The following is a 22778-nucleotide window of genomic DNA, read 5'->3' on the forward strand; positions in this document are numbered from 1 at the left end:
TTTAGAGACTGTTGGGACCAGCCCAGCTGAAAAGGAGGCTAATGAGCATGCTCGTCTGCTTGTCTACCTCTTGTATATTCTGGCTCTCAGCTCTATTTATGGAATGTACTTGTTAAAGTGGATAAAAGACAAGCTCCATTTTGTTTAAAATGTCTGTCTCTTTCTCTCTCTCATTTCTCAGAGCTCACACCTGCTTTAACCGCCTCGACCTGCCTCCCTACCCTTCGTACACCATGCTGTATGAGAAACTGCTCATTGCTGTGGAAGAAACCAGCACATTTGGTCTGGAGTGAGACAGACAAATCAAACACTGCACGCCTCTATGTCCAACACTGGCTGGGCCAAAATGTGAAAGGAGCGCAGCCTAACCTGTCTTAAAGATCCCGGAATTGTACTGGAAATGTTTCTGATCATGTTGGATACACAGTATGTTTGTCACTGTTACGGTTCTGTGCGTCAGAGTCTGTCACTCATGAGGATCTTTACGATTGCACGCAACACTCACGGCGTCACAGCACTTATTTTTCTATAAATCATTAGAAAATAAGAAACAATTACAAAGACTTTTTTATAATTAATATTGATCAGTCTGTGTGTACCTGAAGAATGAGTCTGTCAAATCGAATCAAAAACTTTTGTTGCATGTACCACAATTCATCCGACAGTGAAAATGCTTTGGCTAATAAAAGCAAAAGCAAAGTGTTTATACTCAGTACAGCAACAGGTGAAAAGTAATGTACAGAAATAAGAACAATATGAGCAACACAGTAACACTGAAAACAGTAATTTTCCATATGACAATAACAACAGCAATGTGCTTGGAGACATGCTGGAAGTTATCTTTAATAGACAGAAAATATTTAAATAATAATTTAATAACCATCACAACCTACTGTAGAAAGAAAATCGGAAAGAGAAATGAAAGAAATGGGTTAAAACCGTTAATAGAATTAAATACTATTAGTTACTCTAAAAAATGTTACAGTCATTGCAAACTTTGATCCAGAAATCTTCTTTTTATCAAAAGATGTATGCAAAGATTGTTACACAAATCCTCAGGTGGTTTCCTGCTGTGGACATGTAGAATGTCTAATGCAAGTTTAAATTCAAGAGAAAAACACCTCAATCAGTTTAATGCAAAGTTTAGTAGCCCTGAAGCCAAAGGAACAATTGTCTGGGTTTTTTGTTGTTGTTTTTTTTAGTGGAGATACTACAAATACCAATATGTATCTGTCTGGACTGCAGCAGCCCAAAAGGAACTTGCCTGAGGACTTAACAGAACTGCAGCACAATGGGAAATAAGAGGTTAAGGCAAATATATGACGAGCTGCAGACAATTAAGAGAGAAAGACTGATTATCACTCAAAAAACTCCCAACAGGTAAAGAAAACTGCACTGAAGACAAGGTGAATAACACATGCTCAGAAACTCAGAAACTACTGAACATCTGGAAATGAAATGAATGTCAATAATGGGCAAGCCACAAAGCAGTGAAGTTTCTGTTTCAAGCAATGTGAAGTGTAGTCTGGTACACTGGAAATCAAGAAATATACATTCACAGCATCCAGGCTGTACTCGCATAAAAAGACAGGCCCTCCCTGCAATTAAAGACTCCGCAGTACTAACATGCTTCTGATACTCATCCTGGAAGTCCTGCATCTGCGCCCACAGCTTCCGGTACTGTGCCTCCCTTTAAAGTGATGACAACAACTGGACACAGACACTCCACAGACACTCTATGTTGCATAGAGCTCAGTGATGAGGCAATGATGTCAAGTATTGCGAATGCAAAAGCAGCCATCAATTCCAGCACAAGGGCTTCTGGGATTCCTTTTGTGGAGACTAAGGGCGATTACGTCAAACCAAGCTACGTGAGCTCCGTGATTCGTGACTCTTCACGACAGAATTTATACTTGGACGCTCTCCAGATGGCTAAGGAGGACTAAAGTGGGATTCTGCTTTCAGCCTGTGGTCTGGCTGTTTGAATGGGAGCTTCTCACACTCTTGTTCGAGTCTTCCACAAACGAAGTTGTCATCTCTGACCATGCACCATTGGTGCCGCTCTTTGTATGGAGCCGGTACTCCAGTATTTAACTCTTTGCTGTCTCAAACACAGTGACCAGTGCAAGAGCAGCGTGTGGAATCTCCAGTGGCCTCAGACCAATGTAACAGATCCCTGAACTGATGTGGCCCTACTGGTAGAAATGTGTGATGTGTAAAGGGACAAACAGGTGTAACATATGCAATAGTTGAGACCTTTACTCCAATCTGTTCCACAGTCTGCCATATTCTTTTAGACACTGACTGACTGCAGTGCACCCTTGACATCTCCAGCCCCTTGCCTGCATCTCTAGCTGAGTGATGAAGCTGTGCCTCAGTTACTTTCTGCCTCATACATGCCCTGTGGGGGTAGTACTGACAAAAGGAAAGTCATTTGCCTTGGGTTTTTTTTAAGTCAGGTTAATTGGTAATAGTCACTGATTACTGTATTTACAATGGATGTAGCTTTGTGGGCAGATAACTAGCCTGATATAAGCAATGCCAAATATAAACAGAACCAGGAGGCATCAAAGCTGGCTGGAAATCTGACACATTTTCGCCGGATTTGACAGATACACTTGTAGCTACTCTTCCCAAGCTGTAGGCTTTTGTCAACCTAACTGTTGAATGAGTTGTAAGGCTAACAGAGAACTAATGGCTTACACATCAAAGTGTGTTTTACCATTTCAAGTACAGCTACAATGTTCATAAAACTTGAGAAAAGTTGGCAAAAATGCTTTCTTGTGGAGTTGCGTATGTTTGTCGCAGGCTAGACACAAATCTCCAACCTTGCTGTCAGTGGTCAAAGCACCAGGTTTCTGAATGTTTCTGAAACCCATGACTGACATCACGACGTGCACAATATTGTAGTCCATTTACATCTCCCGGAAATTTTTTTTGTAAACTTTATTAATTCCCAGTTAAAGCCGACGACTCCAGTGGTGGAACAGTTCAGTTAACGAATGAACTGGAAACACTTCTGAATCATGGAGTGTAGTTTTTGTTTGATCCACTTCTGATTAAAGAATGTTTGTCACTGATTTTTATTATTGCTCCCCTCTAAAGACAATTCAAGGTTTGAACCAAACTGTGCTTTTAGAGAATTGTTACATACCTAATAAATGCTAGGTGTTTGCAGGGAAGACAACTGTGTGCAATGAGAAAGATGAGATCTCTTGTTCTGCTTCTAAGTGTTGGGATTAATTGTTCAGGTTTTTGTGAATCTATAGTTCATACTGAAGCCAGTTGCACCAGCTGTTCATGAATTCAAACTTAGCCCTGTGTTTGCTAAGTGGCACTTTATGCAAGATGAAACTACAACTGGTTGCAGCACAATGACAGTTTCTGCACAGAGATTAGTTGTTACTAAATATTTATACCCACTAACCACCATGTGTAACTGGCATACAGCTAAGTGAACAAAGCAACAAAACCAACAGCTTAAAAAGAAAAAGCTAACATGAAAGTCTTTAAATTCACTTCCTACTACCTGGCAGGCATTTTGGGAATTCTCCTGGGAGTTATTTGGAATCATCCAAGGCCGTTTAAAATAATTGGGTAAAGAGCTGTGAATGCAAAAAAAGTTTAAAAGGTCTGACAACTTTGCCCCAAAATAAGGTTTAAAAGCCATTATTTTTATTTTAAGCATAGAAGGTACACAACAGTTTTCAAAGCACAAACATAATACTAATACTTGGCAGATTTAGGGGTGGCTGTGGAGTGAGAACGTGTTGCTGTGGCTCAAGAAGTAGAGCGGGTCATCTAGCAGTTAGACGTTCGATCCCGTGCTCCTCCGGTCTGCATGTGGGAGTATCCTCGGACAAGATACTGAACCCCAATTTGTCCCTGATGCATCCGTGTGAGCATGTCGATAAATGTTAGCTAAATAGCAACGCCTGTTCCTATGTGAGCAGGTAGGTTTGGCTGTCTTTCTTACCTTAGCAAATCAAATCATACTTTAAAGAGTGCAACTTGTATTTACTCAGGCTGTCTTTGTCTAACATTTGCTTGATGATCTGGAACCTGTCGTGTGACAAATATGCAAAAAGAAATAAATGAGAAGGCAGCACATACTTAAATTGCATGGATACAGAGAAAATGGAGCAACAGAGTGTTTAGGAATACAGTCCCTATTAGTCCACCTGAGCGCCCTATATGAATTCCCCAAAGAACTGGACAAACTCAAGTAATTTCCAGCATAAGGATTGTTTTTAACTCATGAACACAGGCATCCAATATTGATTTTGACCCTTGCAAACAGAGATTTCTCTAGGTGCTCAGAATCTTTTGATGATATTGTGTACTCTTGATGAGATATTGAGCGTCTTCATAATGTTACGCTGAGGAACGCTGGTCTTAAACTGTTCCACAGTTTGTAAATGTGCTTTTTTTGCAGATTGGTGAACCTCTGCATATCTTCACTTCTCAGAATATTTATTTAAATTATACACAGTGTCCGTGTAAAGACATTAAGTCGTCACTTACTTGCGGCTTTTGACAATGGTACAGCTACCTCCGTGAGAGTGTTCTTGACTTGACTTGTGTTTTTCTTAACCAAGAAAATATTTCTGTCATTATCCACTGGAATTTTTTGGACAAAAATCTGTCATTCTTCAAAACCAGTTTACCTAACTAAATGAAGAGTTGGTGCAACTCAGTCAGGCCGGTTTCCAAAAAGCTTTAGGTGGATAGCCACCAGAGGGTGGTGGTAAAGTATACATAAAAATATATTCAATCACATTGTTAGTTTAGTCAGATTTGCAGTGTAAGCAGCAGACGTTGGTTTATGTCTAGACTGGGTTTATGGGTACAGAGCATCAAACTTTGACATAGGAAATAAGAATTTCTGTTTAATGTTTGTGTTTAGGGTTAATAAAATGCAATCTGTCGTTACTTAATTGCCTAATCCCCACCATACCCTTACCCAGTGACAATCTTTCCCTAACCTGGCCCTCACTGGTCTGTGTCCTGCTGTGTGCAGATGTAGGTATTTAAAGCAAGATTTTTTTTTTGTCATTGTTGCCACTCTACATTGTCTTACTGTGCTTCTCTATCGTCCACCCAAAGCATGCTGGGATAGAATCCACCTTCTGGTCCAGAGTAGGACTGATGTGTGTGTCAATTGTCCACATCTTATCGTGTGAAAGATTTTCACCACAGCGGAACTTTTCACCTTCATGAACCATCAGCAACTCAAGTAGACGTGTGTGAGATGAGTTGGCTGAAATCACTTTCCAGGTATCACATTTGGGGCTAATTTGGGCTGTCGGGTCACTGACAGCCAATCTAGGGTTAGAGTTAGGGTTGGTTAACATGCGCCCCTTTTTGTACAGTTTGTGCTTGCTTAGAACACCCAGAATGATTGTAATGCCAAAACTATGTGACTTCATTGAAAACGTGTCATCTGCTAGTGTCTGACTTTTTGCCTATTTAGCATGCAGCTCAAACTCAACCCAAGCCTAACCCTAACCCCCAATGTGTCACCAGTGACTTGGTGGAAGAGTTTAAGGCTCAGCTGTGGTGCCAGCAAGTGTGGTGTGAATCAGATATGGCCCAGATATCACAGAATGCTGAACTTGTAGCCAAACTCACCCTGGGTCAACACTGTTGTTACTCACAAATCAACTACATGTCAAAGTTTGACACATAGCAAAGATCCCTGACTTCAGCGGCCTGTCAAATTTTAGGCTTCTTTATTCCCAACATGGTGTGATGTTTGAAAAGCTGACTATATCTCCAGAATTTCACTTTTTTTATTTTCATTTAAAATACTGTCATGAATTCGCTTCCGTATAGAGGAGAAAAACTGCAGTGATAGGTTCCACTAAAGAAGAATCCAAAGAACTTTGACACAAATTTGAGATTTTTGGAGATTACCCACACTTCTGTGAGTCAGATCGATAATTACTCCAGTTTTTGTTTGGTGTGGCAACATCTTGTCCACACATCCCAACACACACAAGGACAAGGCTGTGATTTAGTTGCTCTCCTCATCCTTTTTCTACAATCGTTTGTACTCTTATTTATACAGTATTGTATTTATAAGCAAGGGGAAGTCCTGAAACTTTCCTTGAATGTTTTCTTTCTATTTTATTTTGTAATCATGTAATTAGGAGGATCAGTGGAAGATTTTGCCTTTGAATTTGAAGCCTTTGGGTTCTTATTTGTGTCTTTTCTATTCTAAAATAAGCTGGCTGATTTTTTTTGGTTTTCTGCGGGGAAACTGTGATGTTTGTTCCCATTTGGCTCCTCTTTTTCTGTTCACCACTTTTGCTGGTGGCATTATTGAGGTTAATGTCAGCTGTGGCTCACTCTGTTAGAGCCACATGAATCCAGGAAGCACTCTATTCTTTGGGCAGTTAATGATTTTTGTATGTGCTTTGGTGAACATGTAAAGAGAGCTTACTGATTTGTTGTTTTTGTTGGGTTGATATGATGAATGCATACATCATAACACTGATATTTATTGTGGGAAAGGAATGATTACAAATGTTCCAGTAACACTTATCTGTAAATGTGCTGATAGAAGCTATACAAGTTTAAACAGAATATTGGAAAAGTAAATGATGATGGGCTGTCTACTGACAGGGAAGGTGGTGGAAAATTGTTGCTGCTGTTTTGTGTGTGTGTGTGTGTGTGCATGCGTGCGTGCGTGCGTGCGTGCGTGCGTGCGTGTGTGTGTGTGTGTGTGTGTGTGTGTGTGTGTTTGAATTAATCAGAAGTAGACAGGAGAAGACCAGGTGGTGACACTAAAACATGGATATTTTCTTTTGTTTCCAGTTTCATGTGTGGTTACTATACATGTATGTACATAATGTTAAAGTTCATATTTGACTGAGAACAGGTTTCTAAATACTCAGGCTGTTCTATTGCCCCACCTTACCATATGGATCTTAATAAAATGGTCACTTTGTTACTGCTGTGTGTATTCATTCTACAGACAAAGGGGTGAAAAATGAAAAGGTTCACTGTCGATCTTTGATAAAAGGTTTTTATTTTTTATAAGCCTTATATTACATATTAAGTAGAGATAGTCCTCAAATTCATGTGTGCCCTGAATACAGGTAAGAAGGTATTGGATATGAGACCTAAAACCCACCTGGAAGTTCCCCACTCAACATAAAAACTGGACTGGTTCTTATAAAGTACTTTTCTACTTGAATACTCAAAAAGCATTTTATACAACATAAACAGTTTTCTATATCTAAGGGCTTTCTGTATAACGTTCACACACATTCACACTCTGATGAGTGTATCATTCAGTATCTTAGCCAAGGACCACCACCAACCATCCACTCTGCTTCCTGAGCCTTCCTCTGTAGATGCTTTGTTTCTCTTTCTAATCTTCTTCGTCTCTTTCTACATGTTTTGTTTCTTTGTGTAATTTTATTTCTCTTTTGTTAAGTTAGCTTTTCTGTTGCTTTTGTTCTTTGTAGTTTACATATCATTTGTGTTGCTTTTTAAGAGACTTACAGTTCTATCAATATTTATTATTAAAAGCAATAGAAATGTATACATTGTATGCATTTTTTTAATATTAAAAGGGACGTGAAAACTGGTCCCGCTATATATTTCACGTTTAATTTTTAATTCGCCGATCAACACAGAAGTCTCTCCCCCTCTCTCTCTGTAACCCATTCCGATTGGCAGGCACGCCTGTCAATCAACACGTGCTACCATGGTTACAGAAAACGCAGCACCGGTTCAGCTTCTAAGTGAGGAGCAAGTTGAGGGACTGACAGGCAGGACGCTGAGTGTGGAGTGATCAAAATGAGCTCTCCAGCTGTGTTTTTATTACAATGTTAGACTGAGCTAATAATTTGAAGCTTGGCCTAGAAGACGTGACATTATTCTGTCGCCCTAATGTTTTGGGTTTTGTTTGGTTTCTGTTGTCGTTCGGAGAATAGTAAGCGGCGTCATTTAATGTAATTGTGCTGACCGTTGTTTGAAGTGTTTAACGTTAGCCAACTAACCGGTCCAATTAATCGACGCCATGATCCCCGAATGCCCGCTTGCCGGGGACTCGAGAAGCAGAAGCCGCCTTCATCACAACCACGCAGCTGGACCGAGCCAGAGCCGCAGTGTCAGCGGCTTGTTGTCCGAAATCCAAACCGCCATCCACAACGAACCTTTCGCCGACCACTACACTGTTATTCCCGGCAGAGAGCTCGGAAGGTAAGAACATGGCACACTTAAACGTAAATTTAGCTGAGTTTATGTTTAGTTTCGTATGTTTCTTATCTTACTCAGCTTAGACTAGCAGAAATAGTTCTGTTTTTATTTGGCACGACTGCTCGAGCTTTGGGACTGTTCCCATACGAGTGGTGGAAGAGGTCATGTAAAAGCACCAATGTCGTGAAATAGACCTTTACATCTCTGATTTTTGTATTGAAAATGTCACGTAAGTGAAAAAAAATGCAAGTAATCCCACGAGAATGTGCTCAAAGCAGTCTGTCGGGTCTGATCCAGACTTTCTGAACTGGTCTGGTCGCCCAACCACTCGGGTTGGCCCAAGTCAGAAAATAACACTCACACACCCTGCACTATTACAGTGTATTATACACTGTCAGTGTCTGCCTCACACGTGCTGGTCACCGCCAAGCACTAAACCAGTGTTAACCGAATAAGGAAATCCAGTTCGAGTTGCATTAACTTACTTACTGTTTACGTTTTTAATTACTAGGCTGTGTGAATTCATGTAACTCACAGTTGAGGTAATATATCAGGAGAATTCAGTTGAGAGAGCAGTCTGTGTTAAACATTACATGTTGATAACTCTTGCATTCTCCTAATATCAAAGCTGTATTTGACTGATGTAGTCAGTGAGTACTTCTGTCACGAACTGATCTGCTGATTATAATTATAATCAATGTTGATTTGTTTTCTAAAATAAACATCTGAGCTCAAATGAACATCAAAATTAACTTCCAAATTAGTAAAATAATTAAAAAGAAAAGTAGCTTATTGGAGATGTAAGATCTTTTCTGTGTCTTAATTTTGTAAATTAATTAATTAAAATTGTGACATGAATGTAGTGGAGTCAGAATCAGAATCAGAGAGGGTTTTATTGCCAAATGTTGAGCGGGTTTACAACATTAGGAAATTGCTGCGGTGCTTCAGTGCAAACATACTGTTATAAATACTGTTATAAATTAAGCTTAGATGGACATGAAAATAAAAATGAGAATAAGAATTAAAAGTGCTAAGTAGATAGATAGATAGATAGATAGATAGATACATGATTGGAATATTGGGTTAGGGTTATACCGTTACAGTCCCTAGGGATGGGGCCACAATAATAGAAATTAAATCCCTGCAAATAACGGGTAAAGTTCGGGAGCAATGAATACACAGTATACTCAGTTCACCATAAAGCATTGTATCCTTTTGATTATAGTGGACAAATTCATCTCTTATGGATACTGAAATGAAGGAAGGTAAATGCACGTTATTATCATCACTTAAGTATACATGCAACTTTCATATGTTCTCTTACATCCAGTAACACTGAGGTAAGTGGCTTTGCACTCTTTGGTACTTAATTATGCTTAAAGTGGACCTGAAACACTTCATGTGTAAAGACTCATTTACATGATGGAGCCTTGCTCTCAAAAACAGCCATGAATGTAACTCTGTGAAGCTGGATTTAAGAAATAAGTGCTAAAAAATGTGTAGCGCCATCTTCTCTCAGTACAGAACGTGACACCATTGGTTGGTTGTGGTTAATAGCTAAAATAAACTAATGTAAGTCTAGCTAGTAACAGAACCGTCTAAGGAGCTTGGAAAGAAAAGCGTCTGGACCTCTTTAAATTTCCTTAAAGACGTTTCACCTCTCAGTGGAGAAGCTTCTTCAGTTCTAAGAGCAATTGGTGGCGAGTCCCAGATTTTAATCCCTATGGGAGTGTCCCCAAGAGGGTCATGGACCCCCTATTGATCCTCTACCTAATCACACGAGGTAGAGGATCAATAAGGAAACTTAAAGAAGTCCAGACACTTCTCTTTCCAAGCTCCTTGACTGACTGAGAACCTTCACAGGCATAGTAACAGGACCAATAACTCAGGGGAAAACAGGGGGACTTGGAATAAAAATCAGTTTAAGGGGTCACTTTTGTGCTGCCCCTGCCTGCAACAATGAGTTTTTGTGTTAAACCGAGGGTGTACCGTCCACTTTCACTGTCTGTCTCCTGTCTCAGCTGCACTGAAACAGGAAAATCCAGCTGTTAGCTCCAATGTTCAGGTTTGTAAAGCACTGTTTAAATGACAGAGTGGGGGAGAGCCTGTTTGAGTCATCAGACTAGAGAGAAGCTGGAGTCGCACACTCTGTTTTTCCACGCCAAGCCGGGTGTACCGAGCCCCACAGTCAGCTGCCAAAGCAGATGTTTGAAAAATGCGATCAGCACTGTTTTATGCAATAAAATATTCTCTTTTCTCAAACACAACAAAAAAGTTTACAACATCACAGTAAACAATAAAAGATGTTTCTGTTTGAGAAGGTTCTCAGCATGTTTTTCAGAGGATGGAGAATAGTTTGTCCTCTGACCTTCTTACCACCACAGCTTCAAATGTGTCCAGTTTGCAGCCAATCACAGATTCATGTTTGTCGTTTTTTACCATTTGTGCACCTTAAGCAAATATGTAGAACTGATTTCATTTATCAGTACAATATCACTAAAATTAGAAACATCTTGACTTGGAGTGATGCTGAAACTGTAACTCTGCATTTATTACTTTGAGGTTGGACTATTGTGACTCGTTATTATCAGGCCGCTTTAAAAGCTTTCTGAAAAGCCTCGAGTTGCTCAAGAGTGCTGCAGCAAGGAGTGGCGTGTCTAGAAAATTTTTGTTGGGGGGGCCAGGTAGGGGCACAGATTTGGAGAAGGGTGGCAGATAATGTTTAAAAAAAATTCTACCAACCATTAACCATAATTCAATAACCCTATAAACCTAATAACCGAATGCGCTTTTAACTCTTATTAGAATGAGATTTTAACCACTACGGTGCAAAGTTTTTAGATACTGCGTTGATAAAGTACAAGAGATACAATCAGTGCTTTGTCAGTGTTTACTCAGCAATCAAGGACAGCAATATTTGCATAGTATTTTTACTGACATGTAGTGCACATATGTTTTGGGCAAAAACATTTTTTAATATTAAAATACGAACATTTGTAACAAACAATTGACAAATTAGCCAATGCCAATGTAAAATTTTATCTGCCTATTTAAAAAAAGAAGATAATCTTCTCACAAACTGGTGTTTGATTTTGAAACAGGAAAAAAGTGTGGAAACAAATGAAAAGACTAACATTTGAATAAAACCTGAAAGCAAGTAAATACTTGCTATGCTGCCTTATGGTAAACTTTGGTAATATTGATAAAGAACAGCACTGGCTGATGATGAAATACAGTCAGCTGGCATGGTGACACTGCCAGTATTAACCTGCAGGGCTGGACCGGGACAGAAAATCTGGCATTTTGACTACAGACCGGCCCACCAGGTATTAAAGCCATAAAGCCTTTGAATGAAAACAAATGCTGTTGTGACAGTGATGTACACTGTCTTGTTGGTATATGTATGATTTCTATACATTTTACGTCAGATAAAAACTTTGGTTGTAAGATTTAGATAATTATTTAATAAAAGCTAGGTATTTTAAATGAGAATAAGAAAGAAAAGTATTTCTTTGTGCCCCCCTTTGTGTAGAAACTCCGTCATGCTAGCTAGTACGCAGTACGAGTTATTCTAACTGACTGTAAAAAGTCAGCACAACGAAAATAAACTACACCTAAACTTGGTTTATGTCTGACCCAGATAGACTGCAGATCATAACTTCTTACCTGAAGTTCAGTTCACCTGACACTCGGACTGGCGGCTGCCTCGGGGCTCTCCTCCTGCCTCCCCTTCCCTCATCCACCTGCTGGCCTCTGTGGAAGCCCCGCCATAGCCACCACCAAACAACTGAGTTATTTTTACACATTGACCTGCATCTGGCCAATCCACCACCTCTCATTGTTCATGCCATTACAAAATAAATAAATAAATAAGTCACCGGGCACATGCCCGGTATGCCCGATGGCCAGTCCAGCTATGTTAACCTGCAACCAAATCTGCAGCTCCATACAGCAATGTTACGACTTAGATTATATCTTATAACTCATAACTCTTATGTTAGCTGCCCTCAGTAGCATACTGTCTGAAATATTCGACGGCTGCAATAATTCTTTAAGTGTTATTTTTTCCTTGGGATTCTAATTTCACCGAAGTTTACTAAACTCAACAAACTTAATATTACTTACTGGGACATTTATTCTGTCCTCATTTTCTTTCACCGAAAAATTGTTTCCTGCGGTGCCGTCTTTCGTGCTTGGCTCTCCTACCTTTGCTAACGTGATGCACATAGCGCAGAAGCCGATGCTGCATTCACTTACACTCGGATATCTGAGCTTCACCGTGAAAACATAATCGGACATTTGATATTTGATTGAATTTTATTGTTTTACCTTTGGGGTGGCACCTGGGGTGGCCAGTCTGGTTGGGGAGGTGGCCTGTGCCCCCCCAGGCCACCCCGCTGGACACGCCACTGGCAGCAAGAGTCCTGAGAGGGACTGGAAAGAGAGAGCATATTTCTCCCATATTGGCTTCTCTTCATTGGCTTCCTGTCGAATCCAGAATTGAATCAAACTTTTTCTTCTTACATACAAAATCTTGAGTAATCAGGCCCCGCAATATCTTAAAGACCTCATAGTACCTTATCATCTTAACAGAGGACTTTGCTCTCAGACTGCAGGCTTGCTTTTTTAAAGTAGAATGGGAAGCAGAGCCTTCAGCTTCTGGGCCCTCTGCAGTGGAACCAGCTCCCAATTTGGATTCGGGAGACAGACACCCTCTTTAGTTTTCTTTTTAATAAAGCTTTTAATAAAGCTCATCTCTTTTCACTCTCTGTGTTTATACATTACTGCTGCATTTGGTCATTGGTTACTATTAGGCCTGCACAATAAATCGAAAATTTATTGTCATCGCGATACCAGCATGTGCGATGGGCCCATCGCAAAAGACGGCGTAAACTGCGATAATTGGGTACCTTAAAATGTTTACACACGTGCTTTAAAGAATTTACCAATCAAAGAAACCCCTTTATACATTTGACCAGTCGTATAGAGCCCTTCACGGCCAATCAAATGGATTAGAGGCCTGCCTCCTACGTAGGTGGGGAGCGAACAACGCTGCAGCAACGAGTCAGAGTTGTAATGGCTGACAGCGAGACGCATGACGAGAACGCTGACTATGAACTCGTGCCTTAAAAAAGAAAAAAGAAAAAAAGAATAGTACCTCGCTTATTTGGAGGTACTTTGGATTTGATAAAGACGACCTTCTCCAAACACAGGTGCTCTGCAAAACTTGCCGAACACTCGTGGCAACCGCCAGAGGAAACACGACTAATCTCCACCATCATCTTCAATACAACCACAGAGAACTGTTTGAAGAGTTCCAGAAAGACAGGGCTAGCCAAACAAAGGTTGCTAATGTTAAGACAAAGAGCACAGCAGTCCAACAGCCACTTTTTCAAGTGGAACTCCTTATGAGAAAACGTCGAAGCGCTACAAAGAAATAACAGAGGCCATTACACATTTTTTTGGCTAAAGACATGATGCCTATAAATACAGTTAGCAGAGAGGGCTTCACCAGTCTGATACATAAAGTGGACCGGAGATACCACATCCCCTCACGAAACTACTTTTCCCATGTCGCCATTCCACAAATGTACGAAACATGCCGCTGGACCGTCATGTTTGACCTGAGCAAAGCTGAAAACTACACCAGCACTACAGTAAAGTTTCCTCTCCAGTTTTGACTTGCATCATAACTACTTGGTGAGTGGTAAAATGATGAACAACTGCATTGAGATAATTTGCAGTATAATTTAAGTTATGTTTATTTAAAACTAATTCTAGAGACCGGGAAGGATGTTTTTTTTTTTTTGTTTGTTTGTTTTTTGCTATTTATTTTATCGCACGTCATATCGTTATCGCAATATTGATCAGTTATCGCACATCGCAGGTTTTCCTAATATCGTGCAGCCCTAGTTACTATTACATTCTCCCCCCCCCCACATTTTGCACTTTGCACAGGACAAAATGCAAAATAGTTCCCTATTTTGTTTTTCCTTCCCACTGTCAACAATTATATGCTCATAATTGGTCATGTGATGTTAGGTTTCTCTCTAATAGTTTTCCAATACAAAGCGCTTTGAGGCGTTGTTGTGAATTTGCACTATATAAATAAAATGTAGGTGAATTGAATTCATAGAATTAGGGAGCAGAGGGTAATAGACCATTATACAACTAGACGTCCTTTTGCCACCTTTCTGGCTGGTTGCTGGTGTACTGCTTCTCAGTGTCATCCAGCCACTTGCCAGAGTCTCTTATAATAATGCAAGTTATAATTTTAATCCAACTCTACGATTTTGGATTCCAGCTATATAGCAGTGAGATCCTGTTCTGCCAAAAAATAGAATAGCCCTTTATTGTCATTGTACATGTACAATGTGCTCCACACCAACTGCACTTTGATAAAATATAATGAGTAAACAGTGGGAATAAAAAGCAAACCGAAGAAATGTATACAAAACAAGGGAAAAGCACACATTGGAGAACAAAATAGTGTCCAGTCTAAGCAAAGTGGTTGCAAACCTGCAGCAGGTGGAGAACTGGTTCTGCTTCACAAAGTTCCATAAAGTTGCACAGCAGAACAAGGACTATTGTTACCGGCTGCACTTCATCCATAGGATGACAAGCTTATTAAAGCTTATTAATGTTATGTTTTGTTAGAAAGTGTAAATGGTATTGTCTGTGTAGGTTGTCAGTCACCCAGGTCATGGTAATCTAAGGAGCTTGGAAAGAAAAGTGACTGTAGTTTAATACGTTTCTTGAAGACATTTCATCTCTCACCCGAGAAGCTTCTCAGATGACGCTCAGCTTTTCCTACATGTCTTTAGATGTAAATGCTGTTATTGATTACTGGATAACCTTCCTTTTGCTAGTGCACACAGCACATTTGTCTTTTATACTTCATGCTATATACTTACATACATAGTCTGTGGTTAAAATGAGACACCAGGTCTGTTGGCCAGTTTTGCCAACATCTTTTTGTGTGCAAGTGATCACTGAAATTGCAGTTATGGTTCTCTCTCCATTCATTTAGATAAGTTCTTGTACCTGAAATAACTGCCTAGAGATGTTACCAAGATAGCTGTAGAGTGGCAAGTTCTAGAATGACTTTGATTATAGCACAGCTACAATCTTAGCTACACAACAAAGGCTGTTTATGTCTGTATGTCACAGACCTGACATTGTGACTGAGATTAGCTGCAACAGAACAACATGAAAGCTTACATTAATCTGCAGAACCACTCTGGCCTACAGCACTGTAGAAGATCAGCTGACAAAAGGTCATGTGTCCAAGTTTATGTTCACCAAGGCACTGCTCAGTGGTTCAAATCAAATTCAAATTTTATTTGTCACGTACACAGTCATACACTGTGTACACAGTCATACACTGGTTTGATGTAAATGCAGACTTATGTGTGGGCATACTAAAAACCATTGATTGGGGAGATGGAGAGAGGTAGAGAGCAAGGCACAGCTATATCAGCTGAACACCGGAACCAAACAGCTGAGATCATAGTGTCCAAGAATAATAGAGAAGTCAAAATAGGAATCAAAAGCTTAGCTCGCAATAATCAAAAGTCTAGAGCATTAGCACACTGAAACTACATGTTTGATTTGGCAGATTTTTACACCAGATGACTTTCCTGACGCAAACCCTCAGGGATTTGTCTCCTTCTGGAATCGAACCAGGGATCTATCACTTGTTAGGTGGATTTGTAAACCACTATATAAAGTAAAGATATACATTCTCATAACAGACAACATACAGCAATAACTTGGTTAGGCTCTGTTAGTCAGTGTAATAACAGATGAAGGTGTTGTTGTTCTGTAGCCATACAAGTTGTGTTTATTCCGTAGCTGACTCTTAGCCTACTCTCTGCATGAGCCTTCTGAACTTAGTGGTGGAATTTCATTCATGAGGCTTTTTTGGATTAAAGGCTCAGCTGTAAACTTGGCTTTGTTTGCCCATGCATTCCTCTGTGGAGTTGTGTTTTGTTGACTGTGAACATGATCAAATGTATCAAAGAGGTTAAGTTACCTCTGCAATTACACTTTTTGAATTTGGAACACATTTTTTGACTTCCACACCTAATTACTCACTCCTTTGTTTTTTGCTTTTGTCCTTTTAGTTGTTTTTGGGTTTTTTTAAGTTGGGGGTTTCATGACATTTCATTATTGGACTTTATGGTTTACCTCAAGTTCCAGTATGGGCTTACAAATGTATGCTTTGAACCTCCACACTAACCTCAGTTTGTTCATGCAAACGCCCACCTTCATAAGTCGAATAACGAGAAGCGTACAACAGGCACTGAGGATTTCTGATTCTTCTAGCATGAAAGTTTTCATTTTGTAAATAAACAGTTAACAGAAAATATAGAGATACATGTCAAATAAAGGTCAGCACTTTCTTGGTGATGTATATCATTTTGCTGCTGTCTCTCAAAATGTAAATAAAATGTTTTCGTGTCTCCAGTTTTCCTTGTTTGTCATGTACACTTTACATCACCTTGTATCCATGCAAACGTTTAGCTTTAAAAATGAAAATGAGTGACTTGGTGTTGGTATGTAATTTTTCAAGACGTGCCTGAAGTTTGAAAGCTTGCTATTAATTAATTAGTGCATTTTTAATATGGCTTTCAGACCCTCATTAACGATCTACTTTTCATATCTTGGGGTGGAAGTAGGATGACGATGGGGGCTTTGAGGTATTGCTTTTATGCGGTGGGAGTCCCAGATGGCTCACACCCAAGCTCCTTTTGTAACTTGTACTATGGCGAAGCTCTGAATTACATATGGTTAAGACCCAAAGCTTTTTCCTTGATGGGTTTTAGTGACAGACAGGGATTCTCACTTAGCCCATATGGTCCTGGAAAGAGCATTACACCAGTGACTGTGCTTTAGTCAGCCAAGAGAGACCAAAACATAAATTTTAGGCTGTTAGGTTGATTTACCTGTCAAGCAGAAAGCAAGCGACTTTATCGTCACTGTTAAAATCCTTCTTTCTCTGCATCATCTTCTCTGAAAGGCTGCTGTGCCAATATTTACTCTGTCGTCTCTTTCCTTGTGTTTTCACTTCTTTGGTGAAGAGGACCCCCACCAAATAAGAAGATAAAAGGAAAAAAAAAAAAAAGAAGTATGACCCTTCATAACTTGATGGTATAGGCATGAATTTATATTTGCCGCCATGGCACAAAAACACGTACGAGTTCCCTTCCGCGCTGCCTTTGTCTTACTATGTTGTCATTCTCTAGCCCAGACCTTCCCAAAGTGTGGAGCCATTGCAGGGGGGGGCGCGGTATGAAAAGTGGGGAAAAAAAACAAAACGCTTGCACACTGCTAGTATGGGGCGCCCGTACAAACGCAAAGCAACTTCATTCTAAGCCAAAGACTAGACAATATGGTGAAGCATGTCTTCCCTTTGGTTTCACCTGCACAAGTGCCGAGGTAGGTCTCCCTGCAGGATTGGTTTTCCCTGCATCGGGAGCAGCGCTGGGCTCTCCAAATCATGGACAAACGGTATCCCACATTCTTGACTTTTAGTTCACAAACACTTGTTGTAATGACTAACTACTCCTGACATTTTGGAGATGTTAGCTCTTTATACAGTGAAGTTACAGTGGGATACAAATAATATCAGGCTGATCCTGCCACGATTTGTTCCCCGGTTCAAATCCCGGTCAAACAGTATCCCACAGCTGTTTGTTTTTAAACCCATTTTGCACAGAGAGGCATTTTTTGAAAAATGCATTGACAGCAATGTTGAATATTATTAAACAGGAAAAAAACAACTACATGTAAAATAATCACACTGTGACGCCTCTGTCTTTGTAAATGGAGGGACAGTAACTGCGTGTGTATGTAAGCCTGTAAAACCTGAAGATACTCAGATCAACAGTATTTTGTCTCTATCTGCCATTCTGCTATTCATCTCATGTAAACAATAACGTGGCGCACAGCGTGACGTGAAAAAAGGCACATACCTTTGACGTTGCGTGACGAACTCTGTATTCCTCGTCCACATGTAAACGCAAAAAAGGAGTGATTCTGTGATTCAAAACGCCGTTTACGTGTGGACGAAACAGCTGCGTTTTCAAAAATACCCGTGTAGGTGTGGACGTAGCGTAAAAGAGTTAGTAGTTTATTTTATTACTACCTGTAATTTATTGCAGATTACTTGTATTTGCTTAATTGTTTAATAAATGTTTGAGGTGTGAAATAAATGGAGCAAAATATGGGTGTGTGGTTGGAGGATGTGTGTGTGCACGCGGGAGGGGGGTCGCAAACATTTTTCTTGTAAAACAAAGGGGGGTCTAGCAAAAAAAGTTTGGGAACCACTGCTCTAGTCATATACAGAAAATGAAATTAGGTGGAATGGCGATGTCCATCTCAACCACTGTATTCAAGATTGATGGGGAAACATGGCAGCTTCCACAAATCCGGCAATATTCTAAAAGTCAAAGCCAGAATCTTAAAGTGGACCCTTAAACGTTTGCTCAGACAAGTGAATTACAGTAATTCAAATGTGATTAAATAATTCAGAGTGTGACAGCATGTAACTCAATTTGGCAATATTTCTTAATTGATTGTTAGCATCCAACGTGAAAACTGAGTCAAATAGTCATCCCAAGGTTCTTGATGAAAGAGCAAGTGGCAAGGGGACCCACAGCTCACATTACCTTATACATAAACATGTTTGGGGGACAAACATGTTTACAAACATGTTTACTGTAGCTTGAAACATTTTGGGACCTAAAAGCAATACTTTTGTGGCTAGAAGATTTCAGCTCATCATGAGCATGAATGTCATGGCAATTTTGGGCTATTAAACATTTCTTTAAACTGTTCTTTTTCCAAGGTGGGCTGAATATATAGCATACATGCTTAATAACTTTAAGAAACAACAATCCACACATGGTTAAAAGTATTCATGCACTCACTTAAATATTTGAATGTGGTGCTGAAGATTCTACAGGGTCTTTTAACTTGGCAAGGCCAAGGCTTAATAATTTATCAGCAATCCTGATTGAGTTTATCTTTGCCAACCCCAAAAGTTACTTGTCTGAAAACACATTTATTAAAGTCATGTTTTTTCAGCTTTAGGATCAGTGACATCTTTGATGTCAGTAAATCAACATTACCAGTTTGCATCCAACCCTAATCCAAATGGATAGTCAGTGATGGTAGTGGAAGTGTTAGACGCTGAGCTAGTGGGGTCGCTGGAGCCTATCCCAATTGTCTTAGGGCAAGAGGCAGAGTACACCCTGGACAGGTCACCAGTCTAATGCAAGGAGACAGGCAATCATAACCACCTTTGGGAAATGTAGAATAACCAGTTAACCTAAACCCACTAATTGCATGTCTTTGGATTGTGGGAGAAAGCCGAATAGACATGCAAATTCCCCAAGCTAATGGTGGAATTCAACTCACAACCTTGTTGCTGTGAGGTAATCGTGCTAACACCTGTCCCACCTTCTACCTGAAAATCTTTTTCATTAAATGAATCTAGGGCACCCTTTCACAGGGACTAGCTATGACAACGCAGCCAGAACACTGATACACTCCAACTACTGATGGCTAATAGTTGGTAGAAAACCTACATTACCTACACATTTTTGATGACTAGAGCTTGAACTTCAGCAGTGATTTTAACAATGTCTTCATGCCTAAATGTATTACTTTGCTGCCATGTGATGGGCTGGTGAGATATCTGTGAGCAGCTGGATAGGATGGTGGCTGCAAAATCACTGTTATAGCATAGCACCAGGGGGCGATCGTGGCTCAAGAGTTGGCAGTTTGTCTTGTAATCGGAAGGTTGCCGGTTTGAGCCCCGGCTCCGACAGTCTCGGTCGTTGTGACCTTGGGCAAGACACTTCACCTGTTCAGAGAGCCCGGTGGCGCCAGTGTCCGGCAGCCTCGCCTCTGTCAGTGCGCCCCAGGGTGGCTGTGGCTACAATGTAGCTTACCATCACCTGTGTGTGTGTGTGTGTGTGTGTGTGTGTGTGTGTGTGTGTGTGTGTGTGTGTGTGTGTGTGTGTGTGTGTGTGTGTGTGTGAGTGAGAATGGTTGGATGACTGACTGAATGTGTAAAGCGCTTTGGGGTCCTTAGGGACCAAGTAGGGATAGCTCAGTAGGTAGAGTGGTTGCCCCATGATCGGAAGGTCGGGGGTTCGATTCCCCTTAACAGCTACCCTGAGGTACCCCTGAGCAAGGTACCGTCCCTACACACTGCTCCCCGGGCGCCCAATGGCTGCCCACTGCTTCACTGAGTGAATGGGTTAAATGCAGAGAGCAATTTCCCCACGGGGCTCAATAAAGTACAATAATGTACACACTTTCTTCTTCTTCTTCTTAAAGTAAAGCACTATACAAATACAGGCCATTTAGCACCTCAGAAATCCACCTGTTAAACCTAAAGACTATTTATTTCAATAATTGTGACCATTTCATCACTTCTGGCTTGGTGCATGTGTGTGCACATATACATGGACTTGCACACATGCACAAAAGCCATCTCTTTTAGGGTGTAGCCTGTGAATGAGGCTGCTGGCTTTGGAAATGTGCTGACGCTGCTTTAGAAAAGGCTGCGGTGGCCCAGTATGGTTTCTGAAAGGCAGGCCTAGACTCCAAACTAAACCGCGTCTCTCTGCGTTTTTCAGGCAAGACCACTGCTAGAACGTGATGCACTGCTCCCAGAGGTCTTTTAAGGGTGGCTGCTTAAAGCAATCCCAATATAAACCTTCATTAATTAATATGCATGGCCAACAACTTTCCAGTGCACTACTTTCCGATACCAATAACTGATCAATTCTCCATCCTCCCTCTCTCATCCCCTGCTACTTGTTATTTTAAATATAACATTTTTTTTTCTTTTGCATGTTTATGCAAAAGTTTATTTGGCTGAGAGCTGGTGCTCAAAATAATACGATCGTCATCGAAGTTAGTAAATCTTCAGTTTTCTAGTACACGGTCAATCAGTTGGTGCAGTATTGTCTGTTTCCTGTTCACTGCAATATTCATGTGCACAGCTGAATAGATGAAAGGTTTACAAAATAAAAAGGAAATGCCAGAACCGCTTAGTGTGGTGGACAGAAAAAGCTGAGTGTAGGCTCTGAGGAAGTTTCCCATTCACTGTAACAGGAAGGCATTGACTTGCTTTCTAGTATAAATCTTTGAAAGTGCTTAATGAAAGGAAATGTGAAGTAGAAGAGTGCATGCTAAAGGAGTTAGTTTCTTAAAATATCTTAGTGACTTATATTATGAGACCAGCTTCAAGTTGAACACAATGTTATCTCAAGAGAACAGGCATAAAGTAATATGGGCTGGTGTTCATATATTGCCTTACTGACCACTGAAAGCATTTTTGACTACAAGCCACATTTAACCACACATTTATGCAGTGCTTGATTCTAATTTTGTGCACTTCATGTCTGTCATGCTTGGCCAATTTAGAATTACCAAGTAAACTAACATTATCCTGGTAGTATGGTAGTAATTCTTAGATTTAAAGTCTCTCTGATTCTGACATGCAGCATGTCCAAAAAAATCACATCGCAGAACTAATATGTTAATGCAAAACTCAGTATTTTTATTTTTGAATTCTGTTAGAGTAACTTTGAATGATTCAAATCAAATTCAAATTGTATCTATTATTGTAGGGTCTACCTTACAATATAAAGTGTCTTGAGGTGACTGTTGTTGTGATTTGGCGCTGTATAAATAAAATTGAATTGAATTAAAATTCCAATATAATCCTCACTCATGTTTTACTGGCCCCTTATTTCAATCCCTCTCTGTTTAAGCCAGTTTTCTTCTGATTGAAGAGATTACACTAAAGATTTGAAGAGCTAATGGATGGGGCTAATGTGGGATTACTTGTACATACACTGTACAGTTTTAGAACACCCCAATTTTTCCAGTTATTTATTGCAATTCAAGTTGTTCAAGTTCAGTGAATATCTTGAAGTGGTACACATTTAAGTGGTGAACTGCCAGAGGTTTAAAAAAAGAAAGGTAAGGTTACCCAAAACTGAAAAATAATGTACATTTCAGAATTATTAAAAAGGCCTTTTTCAGGGAACACAACATGGGTTAACAATTTAAAGCTGTTCTACAGCAATGGAGGTTGATCAAGCCTTGAAAGCTGGTGCTACTAATTCCTACAGGTGTTTCAACTTTTCTGGATTACTTACAACCCCGTGTCTGTATAAAAGCAGTGTTTGAACACACTTTGGTGAGCATCAGTTGAACAGTATTGTATTGCAGAAAGTGTGTTGCTACAAAAAGGAGAAAAAAGCAATTAACAATGGAAGAGAGACAGAGTATCATAACACTTAGTTCAGAGTACCCAGCCTTCTTGGAGTTCCTGGGTGGGGTACTGGAGGGTGCTCCTCCTGGGGACTCTGTTGTCCTACTGAGAGACTTCAATGTTTACGTGGGCAATGACAGCGAGACCTGGAAGGGCATGATTGGGAGGAACGGCCTCCCGGATCTGAACCCGAGCAGTGTTTTGTTATTGGACTTCTGTGCAAACCACAGTTTGGCTATAACAAACACCATGTTCGAGGGAGGGA

The 22778-nt window shown here is 40.2% G+C and overlaps 2 protein-coding genes across 2 annotated transcripts in view; both read left to right on the forward strand.

Annotated features, from left to right (window-relative positions):
* The window catches only part of hecw1a (HECT, C2 and WW domain containing E3 ubiquitin protein ligase 1a), a 71873-nt gene extending 71580 nt beyond the window's left edge, over positions 1-293 (forward strand). The window contains exon 29 of the mRNA XM_085361898.1: positions 182-293. Within this exon, the coding sequence (XP_085218024.1) occupies positions 182-293 (112 nt within the window). The remainder of the gene's footprint in view (positions 1-181) is intronic.
* A 7739-nt stretch (positions 294-8032) lies between these two features.
* stk17a (serine/threonine kinase 17a) overlaps positions 8033-22778 on the forward strand; it is a 40697-nt gene continuing 25951 nt past the window's right edge. The window contains exon 1 of the mRNA XM_085361899.1: positions 8033-8214. Within this exon, the coding sequence (XP_085218025.1) occupies positions 8033-8214 (182 nt within the window). The remainder of the gene's footprint in view (positions 8215-22778) is intronic.

Source organism: Diplotaxodon limnothrissa, linkage group LG9 (assembly GCF_057381915.1).
Source record: "Diplotaxodon limnothrissa isolate DT_005_m linkage group LG9, D_limnothrissa_male_GT1.1, whole genome shotgun sequence".
NCBI lineage: Eukaryota > Metazoa > Chordata > Actinopteri > Cichliformes > Cichlidae > Diplotaxodon > Diplotaxodon limnothrissa.